The sequence below is a fragment of the Thamnophis sirtalis genome, unplaced genomic scaffold (genome assembly GCF_051295495.1).
Source record: "Thamnophis sirtalis isolate CommonGarterSnake01/CBP01778 unplaced genomic scaffold, rThaSir2_p1.2 scaffold_7, whole genome shotgun sequence".
Classification (NCBI taxonomy): domain Eukaryota; kingdom Metazoa; phylum Chordata; class Lepidosauria; order Squamata; family Natricidae; genus Thamnophis; species Thamnophis sirtalis.
In genome coordinates, this window is record NW_028261387.1 from 130,416 (window position 1) to 143,726 (window position 13,311).

The following is a 13,311-nucleotide window of genomic DNA, read 5'->3' on the forward strand; positions in this document are numbered from 1 at the left end:
AGAAAATTTAAGAAATAGTTAAGGTAATGTATTGGAATAATGGTAACAGTTGTACATTACTTCCATTGTGAGAAACGGGTCTTCCATGAAGAGAGGGAAGACATTATTTAATTGCTTTCTCAATGGTCAGTACTATTTTTTTTTTAAGTGACAGAATGTTTAATAGACCCTGAAAACAGAGAGGAGAGAACAGGGTTGGTTTTGCTGCATTATACCTTGTAAACACAGCCAGTGAATAACCTATGAAGCATTTCAGTTTGACTAATCAAAATGAAATTTCTTTCCTGATATAGAATCCAGAGTGCTTTCATATTATTACTAAAATATTTGCAAATTCTAAATTCAATTTACTTAATTTGTTTCAAAATATTTCTTCCTATCCACATCAGGCTTGAGTTCATCTGGGGTAACTCTCATCACCTCTACCCATTTTGCACAAAGGATAGCTCCTGCTAATATCGATAAGCACATTATTTAGAAAAAGAATCTAATAATTTAAGTTAAAAACATCGATTTGCTGCTATAAACACATCCTTAAACTTACCAATCTATCTCTGCAGAAATGTTGTTTTGACTGGAACATCCTTGGTTTAATTCCTTGCTAGCAGACATCCAAATGTAAAATCCATTTTCATTTAGAAAACAGCGTCATATCATAACGAAATATGTTATAGAAAAAAACAAAGCCAGACAAAATCATTAGTTTGTTATAATAATATTTTAAAGGGTTGTAAAATATCATGCTGGTTAAAATTTTAAAATGAAAGATGATAAATGTGGGTTATCCTGGGTGAGGGTTGTTCAGTTAATGAAGAAATATATTGTTAAACATTGTTTTTTAAAACAACATTTTATAATGTTAACTTGAGATATTTAGAACACAGAACTAAATGAATTTTATGAAACACAACATATGTAAGAGCATATTCTTGCTTAATTATATATATATTAATATACCAAAACAAAAACAAAACAAATAATAAAACCACTCATATTTTAATGGAGTTATTATGAAGATTTTGGCTGGCTGTAAATTATGGGAATATAACAATGTAAGTCAATATAAAAGGTGTATGTATGTGTGTATATATCTATATATCGATAGATCTATATATCTATAGACAGATAGACACACATACATATATATACCATATATATATATATGGTATATTTGTGTGCTGATAAATAAATAAAGGCACACAAATATAACACAAATATAACAAAGGCAACAGTAAAAATATTGGGTTTCTGTTGTGATGGACTCTTGTGACGAGCCGATTGACAGATAATGGAAACAGTTAGCTTTCTCCCATAATTGGGGCTTACCAGGGTTGTGACACTAAATATATATATATGTGTTGGCCTCCCTCCCTCCCACACACAACATGAGCAATCCGGCCAAGGAGAGTGAACAGAGCAGCAGTGGGAGGGGCCACGCTCACCATACCTACCACAGCGCCCCAAAGTCAACCTCAATCCTGATGCGGTTCTCAATGAAATTGACTTTGACACCCCCGTTTTAAAAGAAATGTTTTGATTGTTTAGGATAATTAATTAATTAATTCCGACAGCTTCTGGGGGCTCCCTAACCTTCCTACCTGCCCCCTGAGCTTGCCAGCAGCCGCTGACGAGCCTCCCCGTGGTGCCTCAACCGTGGTGGTCGCGGAAGGGAGCTTCACTCCAAGCTGCCTGTCCCGTGCATCAGGGAGGCTGTATGAGAAGTTTTCACTTGCAGGGAAAAAAATAATAAAACCTAATGCTTCCTAAATTATCTACTGACAACAAAAGCAAAAAATTAGGCTACACGAGACTGTTTGGAGAGTCCAACTTGCTGTCCAAGAACTGGATCTCTCCAACTGCGTCCTTTTAGGGCGACTGAGTTTTTTAAACTGAGCCTCTAAAGGGAGCAGGAGGCGTGGCTACACAAACTTTGAACTCAGTCCTTGGGCAGCAAGCTGAAGTTAACCCATGCTTGGACCCTCCAAGCAGCGCCTAGGAGAAATAAACATTGTCAGAGTTATTAGCAGTCTTTTTCAAAAGTAGTAACGGAATAATAATACAGGGATATGCAAAATCCTTCAGTAAACATTCACAAAAAAGATATTCAAATCAACTGCTTGATTTCAAATCAAATCATGATTTATTTGACAAGGGGAAAGCCAACTTCACCAGAGCCATAGGATGCCAAAAGCACAGCTACTCCCGTCCTTGTTTTCCTATTTTTCTACCTTTATTATTGCCTTTGTTGGATTTTAAAATTAGGGGCAAAGAATACCTTTCAAATGAATTCAGATGAAAAGTGGTTCCATATCAAGATTTAATATTAATTAATAACACCTACAGGGATAATGTATTAAAATGTATGCATGCTATTTTGTTAAAAATCATTGCTTCTCAAAAGAAAGAAAAAATCTCATTAATAGAAATGAACCGTGGGGGGACAGAATCTCAACTTGTTTTCAAATTAACAGAGGCCTAAAATAAGACAACAAAAAGAAAACAGGCAAATACAAAGAAACAACTGGATTTTCTAATTTAGCCTGGCTCTTGATTATAGAGCAGAATCCTATTTTTAATTATTATCGACAAACTACTTAGGTTTTGGACTGTGTTTGGATCTTCCTTTTGGGGGCCAATCACATTTTAAAAACATTAATGTCAAATTAAAGATAGAATTAGTAGTAATTTTGGGGAGGTATGGTGATTTAAACATATATTATCCTCCGACTTTCCAACTTTTACATTGAGAAAAATAGGAATTGGAAATAGCTGCAAACTAATAGCAATAGCAATAGCAATAGCAGTAGACTTATATACCGCTTCATAGGCCTTTCAGGCCTCTCTAAGCGGTTTACAGAGAGTCAGCATATTGCCCCCAACAATCTGGGTCCTCATTTTACCCACCTCGGAAGGATGGAAGGCTGAGTCAACCCTGAGCCGGTGAGATTTGAACCGCTGACCTGCTGATCTAGCAGTAGCCTGCAGTGCTGCATTTAACCACTGCGCCACCTTGGCTCATGGTTAAACTAAAAGCTATATATGTGCCAATCCCACATTTAAATATTAGATTTTTTTTCAGTTAACCTAGAAAATAGCACAGCTATGTACAGGAATAATAACGATATCCCTGGAAACTGCCAAGCTGTCTAGTAATGGGAAGATTCATTCATAGCGCACTAGTTTGCAGCAATCTCCTGATTTCTCCTACTATTTTATTCATTAATTTTTATTTATTAGATTTATGCGCCAAGAGTCTCGCCTACCAATATGTCATCTACTTGGTTGTTCTCTCCCAAGAGATGAGCTTCAATGTGGACATAACTGTCATTTTTGAAATAATTCTTTCAGCATTATTAGATTATAAGCAGTACATTTTATATTCCAGCTATTAAAATAAACAGCTCTGGCAGTCTTTGAAGAGATCCTAGGAGATACAATAATTATGGGAAACAAATAAGACTTAATTACTAACTTTTTCTTTAAAACCACTGCAACTTTAACAAACATTCTACAGAATAAAATGTACAAATGATGTTTTTATTGGTTTGTTAGAATTACATGATCAAAAGAAAAGGTTACTATAGTTAAGATGACTGAGAATATTTATATTGAGCTGTGATGCATTTCATCAAAGTGATCAAAGTAGTAAATTTCCAAAGTTTAATAACGTTTCCTCTATACTGCATCTGTTTGAAACATAATTCAAATGAAGGTAAAGACAAGGGAAGGGAGATACCTCTAAAAAAATAAATTGAACAAAATACCTAGGCAATGTTTAATTTCTCTACAAAGTCAAGCTAATGCTGTGAACTTCATCTGAAGCCAATCCTAAAAGTATTTTTTTTCTTCCCAATACTATAAATTTGTGCCCAAGACAGACTTGCATGGACAACTGTAAGTTTGCATATGTCTAGGCTCCATGTTTCATAGCTACATTCCAAGGACAAGACAAAAATCCAATTAATTTTAATTGAATAAATAATTACTGGATGAGATTGTCAATATAATCCCATCACATTTCAATAAATCCCTTAAGACAGAAATGGATACACAACTGTGTTTGCCTATTTCTATAATTCTGAAGCTACATTCCAAAAATAAAACAAGGACTAGAGAAAAAAATATCAATTATTTTTAATTGAATAAATAACTAGTGAATAAAATTGTCAATAAAAGCACCTCATTTTAACAAATTCAATACATTCTCCCCAACTGCATTTAACAATCAATCATTCAAACCATTATTTCTTAAATATATGCACATGCACTCACACATATTTGTGAAGAATGAAGGGAAGGAAGAAAAAGAAAGGTGAAGGAGCAAAATAGGCCACCATTGAAGTGACTGGAAGAAATAATGACAATGTTTGCTATGCTTAACAGGTGCAGATGTGTATATGCATATTCTGTAGTAAATGCAATGTTGCTTACTCCAGGATAGAAAGCATAGCCTTCTTTTACAATGGGAATTTATCTGTTTGTCTCAGCTTATTCTATCTATATGATGGTAATAGAAAGGTGGAAGAAATCTTGAAGGTAATAAAGATGTCATTCTCTGGCCTCCCCCTCCCCCCATGTAGTTTGAAAAAACCCCACCTCAACAGTATAATGCATGTCAAACTCGCTGTGTCACATGATGTTTTGCAGTGTTTCTCCCATTTGCACAGCTGGGATGGGTGCGCCCTGCACGTGACCCATCCAGCCCATGGGCCGCCAGTTTGACACCCCCGACAAAATGTGTGTTGGGTTGTGAGGCAAATGGAGGTAGTCGTCAACTACCTATATTCTAAAAGAAAGTATGGCCAAACAAAAAGTTTGGTCAAAAAGGCCAATGAAATCGTACCCTGTATTAACACAAAGGAATAGATTCCAGATCACATGAAATATTAGTTACTTGTTCTGACCCCTCCTGGCCTGTGAATAAACCAGAACACAGGCTTGGCTGTTTGCCACTATTTAATTAATGAGATAACAAATCCTTTGGCTGAGGGCCCAGACAACTCACATTCAATATAATAGCTTGGCAGCAACCCAGATAGTTCACATGAAGCAACACAGATAATCCAAACAAACAGACACGGCTAGAATACAGACAGATTTCTTGAATACTAGTGGAACGGTTGTTTCCTGCAAATGTCCCCTCCCAACGCCTCACTTATAAACTCTCTTGGGAGGGGCCCATCCACAACCACCTGTGCTTAATCATCTTCTGTGAGTCTGCCTACGGAGTTGCTGCTTGCGTTTCTCAGCCCTTCTCAATCGAGCATCAGGGACAAACTGCCTTTGATCTTCCCCACTGCTCCATGCCTTGGGTGCCTCCTGGTGGCAACCAGCCTCTCTGGTCCCTGCTCTGAGTCTGAACCCTGCCCAGGGTCCTCCAGATCTTCCATGGCAGACTCATAGGGTTCCTCACTATCCAAGTCCATCAGCAGCTCGACCAGATCCTGCTAGGCCACAACAGTTACTGCTCTATGACATCTTGGTATAAGACCACACTTGGAATGCCACATCCAATTTTGGTCACCACAATATAAAAAAAAAAGATGATGAGACTCTGGAAAGAGTACAAGATGATTAGGGAGCCGGGGACTGAAGCTTATGAAAAACAGTTGCAGGAATTGTCTAATCTAGAAGGACTAGGAATGACATCTCAGCAGCGTTTCAACACATGAGGGGCCGCCACAAAGAAGAGGGAGTAAATCTATTTTCTGAAGCACCAGAAGGACAAGAAGCAATAGATGGAAATTAATCAAGGAAAGAAGGAGCCTAGAACCAAGGAAATTTCCTTACAGTGGGAACAAAACCGTGGAATGGTTTGCCATCACCGGGAGGCTATTAAAAGGAGACTGGATTGTCATTTGTCTGGAATGGTATAAGAGGCTGGACTAGAAGGTCCTTTCCAAAGCTGTCCTTCTACAATTTTGACTTACAACCACTCGTTATAGTGACCATTTGAACTTACAATGGCACTGAAAAAATGACCTATAGTTGTTTTTCATACTTACAGCCACTGAAGCATCCTCATGGTCACATGATCAAAATCTGGGGGTTTAGCAATCGGTATGTATTTATGACAGCTGCAATGTCCTGGGGGGGCCATGTGACCACAATTTGTAACCCTCCAGCCGGCTTCTGAAAGCAAAATCAACGGGGGAAAGCCAGATTCACTTAACAACTGTGATTCACTTAAGAACCACAGTGATTCACTCAACAACTGTGGAAAAATTGGTCATAAAATGGGGAAAACTCATTTGCCTTGGTTAGCAACAGAAATTCTGGACTAGCTGTAAAAACCTTGGTGCATTTACTCTATAGGTACCATTGGTTTCAACAGCACTTTTTGTAATTTACTCATGATGCAATCCTTCAAACGCCATCAGGAAAGAGTTGAGAGCCTGTTAGCCTCTTTATTGTTCTATTCAGTCAAAGTCAATGCAAAGCCAGGGTTTAGCAGTACCCAAGCTTGAATGAATTCAGCCAAAGCAGTGAGCCCGGGTGCCCTTTTCCCTCCCCTTCAGCAGCCTTTACTTCGCTTCCTTAGGAACGTGAGCTTGTCATTTTAAAAAACAAACAAACCAGAGAGTGGGCTTGGAAGTAAATTATTTGAACTTCCCTTCTTTAGGATCAGTGATTTGAACCAATGCTGTGTTCAGATCCAACAAAGCCAGTTTTCATGAAAAGGTTAAGCTAAACTTTAAAAGAAAACGTGTCTCCTGTGGGGCCAAGGCCATCGCAGTACTGGCCTCTTTTCCTTATTGCATGCAAAGGCTCATGGAGAGAGATTTAAAGCCGGATAGTGCTTTGAAGTGAAATGTTTTGTTTCTGCATTTGGATTAAGGCATCTATAATTGGCATATTGCAAATTTCTCCTGCAAATACAGACTTTGTCTGAGCACCGAACTTGTCCAATCTACGAAAGCTTTTAGACAGGCCTGTTGGCTGCCGTTAGTTAAAATGTACTATAGTTGGTCAGGCACAAACTTTTTATGTCCTTCAAAAAGTTAAACTGCTTTGTTTTTAAACTTAACAACAAGCACACTGCATTTATTATATTGGCTTGAAGACATTTGTGTATATACACTTGCAAAAATCCCTTTAATAAAACAAAATTAGGTAAGTCCTCTGAATAAAATTAAAAGCAGTAATAACAGCTGCAATGTCAACAAGATGCGTAATAATCAATTAAAAAAGAAACCAGAATGGGAGGGACAGCCAATCCTTATACATATTGTCATAATAAAAATACAAAGAAACCACTGCCAAATAAAGTAAACACACAATCTCATAGTCGAGCCTTATATCCTGGAAAAATAATTAAACAATAATTGAAATAAACATAAGTCCTTCAACAAGGCAATTTGAAAGCTTGTTAGCTGTCTAGCCAAAGATCAGATGGGCCACCTCTGTTTACCTTCTTCCAATACATCCCTTACTTGGGAAAAAACATCTTTTCAAAATCTTTTTAAAAATACTAAAATCAGGGAGCCCAGAGCCTCGATGATGCTTGAATCCCTTTGGCTGTGAAAAAGGGAGAGAAAAGCACTTCCCCAAACACCTACAATACTGCAGAGATAAAGATACCCAGCAGTCCTAAAAACCCAAAACAAAGTTTGAAGGAACTTGTGATAAATGGACATAGGAAAACCAGAAAAGAACAACATGAACAGACAACACAAAATAAAAATAAAAATACCTGAACTGACTCGTGGGGGGGAGGAGAACTAAAGGGGGGAAATAATGAACTGTTATAATGGTAAAGATCTGACACAAGCCAAGCTACATCATGTCTCTCACTGCCTCTGAAGTCAAGAAATTGAGGACCTGGTAAGATATTCAGGACAAAGGACCGAGTTATTTGAGGGGCCACTTCTTGCTGAGTACATCTGCCTGGCAGAAGATGTATGTTGTAGGTCCAGTAAAGACAGTGGTGGCTTTCAAAAATTGTTCGAACCTCCTCTGTGGGTGTGGCCTCCTTTGTGGGAGTGGCTTGCCGCCCATGTGACCGGATGGGAGTGGCTTTCTGCCCATGTGACCAGATATGAAGATGCCGCTGACACTTGTCAGAACCACCTAAAATTACCTCACATACAGCACTGGCCTGCATAAGAATATGATGTAAACTTGTTTTTTAAAAGGCATCTTTGGTTTGCGTTAAAACAACTTCAACACACGCAATGTTCTGATTGCACCACAAACGCAGGAGTCATCCTTGCCTTTCACAGAGGCACTGAGTTTTATAAATAGGAGCATGATCGTGTAGAATAATCATATCCAAGGACCAGTGGTGGGTTTCAAAAGATTTTGGAACCTCTTCTGCAGGTGTGGCCTGCTTTCCGGGTCCACTGGTGGAACCTCTTCTAACCGGTTCGGTAGATTTGACGAACCGGTTCTACCGAATAGGTGCGGACTGGTAGGAACCCACCTCTGAGTAAAGAGCTACATCTTGTGGGATTCCAGAGATGAGTCTTTACTGCCAGGGCATTTGCTGTATGAAACATTATTCCCCCACTGTGATCAGGCTATTAACGTTTTGCAAGTCCTTCAAGATTTGGGTAGTTCATCAGACTTAGAGGCCCCAAGGGAATGGTTGAAATGGCTCCACTGCTGTTAATATCTGTGCCCCTTCCCTTTCTTTTAATTATATTTATTTTTAATTTGTTTTTATATTATTTTTTACTATGCATCACACAGTCACATTTTATAAGATGGCTTGCTGCCTATAGAAATATGATGAACGAAGAGCTGAAGAAGCTTCTTGGACAAGAAGTGAAACGCCTTCAAAGAAAAACCCGAAAGTCCATTTGCCTCTTGGAAAAAAGCACCTCGCTCCAAAAAGTAAACAGGGAAAATTACGTAGAACCAATTCCCGCTGGATACCTATTGAGAATGAAAGGGAATTCCAACCAATACAAGGAAAGGATAAATACCAAAAACAAAATGACAGACAAGAATGAAGAGAAGGCTTTGCTCTAATGCCCAAAGGTCACAAACAAGGCAGGAGTATTTGATGACCCAATAATGAAATACTGCAGAAAGGTCCAGAAGTATCAACACAGGTGGCAGACACTGTACAGGTGGTCCTTGGTTTACAACCACAACTGAGCCCAGAATTTACGTTGCTAAGTGAGAAAGTGAGTTTTGCCCCATTTCACAACTTTTCTTGCCACATTTGTTAAGTCAATCGCTGCAGTTGTTAAATTAGTAACACGCTTGGAAAGTGAACCCCCACTGACTTTGCTTGTCGGAAGGTCACAAAAGGGGATCACATGATCCTGGGACATTGCAACCGTCATAAATATGAACCAATTGTCAAGCATCCGAATGTAAACATGTGACCATGAGGTGCTGCAGCGGTCATAGGAGTGAAACAATGAACATAACTGCCATTGTAACTTTGAACAGTCACTAAATGAATTGTTGTAAGTCAAGGACTACCTGTATTTCGGTCATCATAAAGAAAAATAGCGCATTGTAATGTATATTACACGAGATACAGTGGCAACAGCAACCGATGTTCTGGTCTCCTTAATATTTTACTGTCTCAACAGTCTGCTAATTAAGATTTGCCTGCAATATTATAGTCCTCTCTACCTGCACATAATGAAATGTGAAATTGGATTACAAATGACTCCTGTAGAATTAAAAATATGTTAGGAGATCATATATTATGCACAACTGATCTCAGTAAAACAATTTCTCAGGCATTTTGAGAGAAAAATTAAAAGATTACCATTCACGTTGCTGATTTGGATCATCCAGGAGGACCCGAACTATATATAACATGCAGCTTAAAAGTTTGAGTGAAAAATTGAATAAGCGGATTCTCAGGCCTGTTGGGGAAAAAGGGAAAGTGAATCAAACTAAATTAAGAAAAGAATACTTACAAGTTACTAAACTGATTGAAAAGTAATATCCTCAGATCTGTTAAAAATTGTTTAAAATATTTAGGATGTTAAAATATTAATAAATGTATTGATTTCAACTTTTACAAAACTATTTCCCCCTTATCTTTGGACTGTCTCCCTTCAAGTGGGGAAAAAGGAAAGAGAAAACAGATTGAAACATTAGTAGGTATCCAAATCTATTCTTTTTCTTATTCATGCAGAATCAACTTACTCATTTCAAAGAAAAAAGAGGGGGGGGGGAAACAGGAGCAGGTAAGCAAGCAAAAACAGCCGCCTGGGAAGAGCCTAAGCCAGCAATCTTATTGACTTCCGCTTAGAGCTTCCGCTTAGACTCCCTGGTCTTCCCTGGGAACGGCCAGGTAAGGTTTCCTGGGGAGAGGGCTGAGAGCCTGATGCCTCTTGACGCTACGCAAGGACCCAAAGTTAACACCCCCCCCCCGTTTGGCTGGCAGTTTCCCAACATTAGGGCGGAATGGGCCAACTCCCCACGGCCAACTCACCGCTGCCAATCCGCCATGGCCAAGTTACCATGGCCGGCTGACCGCAGCCAATTTCCCAAGGGACAACTCACCTCGGCTAACTCTCCGTGGATCAACGTGCCATGGGACAATTCAACAATTTTATTTAATTATTTAAAATAATTTAAAAATATTTTCATTTTTGCCATTCATATTTCATTTTCTCCCTCCTTTTGCACCCTTTCTTTAATGATTCTATTCCACCATTTTTCACTTATTATGTAGCATTTGTACCACAGCAAGTTGCCCCGTGGTGAGTTGGCTGTGGCGAATTGTCCTAGATCCACATCAGGGGGATCCACAGTGATGGCTAAGGGTTTCAAAACGGTAGGTATAAACTGGGCAATGGAAGCCACACCCCTCTTTACTGTGTCTTACGGGCACTGTACGCATGTAAAAAGGAGTGAGGGTTGGGTCACCTGGAGGCATCTATCACTCTGAAGCCAGTACCTGTCGCTTCACCATGGAAATGAAAATACCCACATAAAACTCAAGCTAATATGTCTTGTCCTCCATCACTAGGCCAAAGAACAACAACTTGCCCAGGAGCAGAGTCCAGAAAATGTTAATTGATCGTTGCTACCTTTATTATCTTGCACAATTTATCTATGGAGTACTGTGGAAACAATGTAAGTTATTTAAAGTACCCTACTGTAGACTAACAATTCATAATCTTTGCAATGCAAAAAAGTAGTCATGGATACAATCTTATGCAGCAATGTAAACATTTCTGTAGCACACCAACTTAGATAACAACTGAGTTTCCAATATACATTTGAAGTGAGGAGATCACAGTATCTAAATAGCTAATACCGTTATTATAAATGTGTAAAATATATTATTATCAATAATGACTAAAACATGTGCATATATTTATGTATAAAGAAATGCAAATTAAAGTATGCAATTCTGATGAAACGAATTTAAATATGCAATTAATGCAATCAATCAATCATCAATGTTCCTCTCCATGAATACCTAATCAAGGTAATATTCAACTTAAAATAGGAACAGGTGGCTCTCTTTTGTCATCTATTATCAAAAAGCTGCTTTAGCTGGTAAGCGACATAGGTTGAAGATAAGCCAGAAATCATCATTAAAGCAGAACAAATATCAGTATTTGTGACAGCAAGGGACTCCGCCCGAGACAAGCAAAAGTCCCTCTAGTGTATATCGGAACCTGCCTTTAACTGGCCATTGCAACTAACAAGGGTGAAAAATTCTCTGATATATTATTCCTCATTTTTTACTCCCTTTGCATTATTCAGTGATTGCTTCCTACTCTGTCAGAGTACCATCTGGCAGTGGCAAATGATGAAAGCTAATGGCAGTGGAAGTTTTAACAACATGTGCAATGAACAATTATATAGTGTTTTCAACATGTTTTTGAATCAGAGTTTTAATATCTTCATTACTGTGCAGTTACACTATGAGGCTGCCTCTATCATAACCATAAATTCCACTTAAAAGGGGACTGTTATTTGAAAGTCACCAATACTCTTTACTTCAATTAAAATAATAGATCATTTAAAATGTGTGCATTAAACATTCTATGATGGCTGATACAACTGATACCCTTCAATAGGAGTGAAAATCCTTTCCACTGTAACCCTAACCCTAATCTTAACTAGCCACCATTTTGTGTGTTTTGACTGGGAAACCTAGTGAATACTCCCACTCCGTATGTTCCACTGCTCCTTTATCCTTGTAATCAACCCTAGGAAATTGATTATGTTGGGAAGTAACTTGTAAAGAATCAACCAATGAGCTTCGTGACTGTGAAAATCCTGACTAATTCTTATAGGTGGACCTCACTTTGCTGCTGAAGAAACTGTGAAGACTTAAAGATGACGGGGTCATCAGATTTAATGTCATTTTAATGTAATGAAGCTATACCCAAAATATGTTTCAGATCTTTGGAGGCCAACACAGTGAAATAATTTATGTAAATATCACCCTTTCTTCTTCTTATTTACCATAATCCAACAGTCAAATAATCTCATATAGCTATTATTTTATCATTCTGGTTCCAGAAGCTTATTTGGACACAACTTCCTCTTTTTCATTTTATATTACATGTATACTAGAGAAGGGGTATATAGGTATTGTAAAATATTTCTATAAAAATCTCTAATATTTCTCATCAAATATGCAGAGGAATATTCTCTCTCTCCTTCTGGGATGGTTTACAACTCACGGCCCGTGGGTCGGATGCATCGTGCACTGGCCACGCCCATCCCCGTTTTAGCAAAGGGGGGGGGGAAGTTGCAATACATCACGTAACATGAGTTTGACACCCCTGGTCTACAACCTATACATGTTTGTATCTCAAGCTACATTATGACCATCTTAAAAGGAACATTCCATTCAGGATTTTGTTCCAGAAGTATACCTGGAATGAATGTTACTCTATAAATCATATGGAACCCACTAAGTTTTTTCTTTAAGTAGTAAATAGTTTGTGTCAACAATTCTTGTGTGTTAAGTTTTGCATCTCTCTGCACATGTATGGTACAGAAATCTCCATTTCTGTTAAATATAAAATTCACTTATTTTTGCTTCCTAACTTAGAGACCTTAAAACTATTCCTTTATTTTACTTTCACTTTTTTCTCTGTTTTCCTTTATCAAATTAACATTACAAAACAACAACAGTCATTCTGAATGGTAGTTACTGAGAATTAGGTAACATGAAGAACTATACTGTATGGGATTCTCTTCATTACAGATATTTAGGATAACATCCGAATAGTAATATTTTCACAAGTTTCTCAAAAGTTTGTAAGTTATTATTCAATATTCTGATTTAGTTACCAAGTTATCAAACATAATTCAGGAACAACTTTCATGTCTTTGGGGGAAAAGGCTTTGGGGAAAGCCTGAAGGTAT

The 13,311-nt window shown here is 38.0% G+C and overlaps 1 protein-coding gene across 4 annotated transcripts in view; it reads right to left on the reverse strand.

The window, feature by feature from the left end:
• The window catches only part of KCNT2 (potassium sodium-activated channel subfamily T member 2), a 211,238-nt gene that overhangs the window by 121,502 nt on the left and 76,425 nt on the right, over window positions 1-13,311 (reverse strand). For all 4 annotated transcript variants that reach the window (XM_087719176.1, XM_087719175.1, XM_087719174.1 and 1 more), the window contains exons 4-5: window positions 9,731-9,830; window positions 545-601 (exon numbers count right to left, since the gene is read on the reverse strand). In XM_087719176.1, the coding sequence (XP_087575302.1) occupies window positions 545-601; window positions 9,731-9,830 (157 nt within the window). The remainder of the gene's footprint in view (window positions 1-544; window positions 602-9,730; window positions 9,831-13,311) is intronic.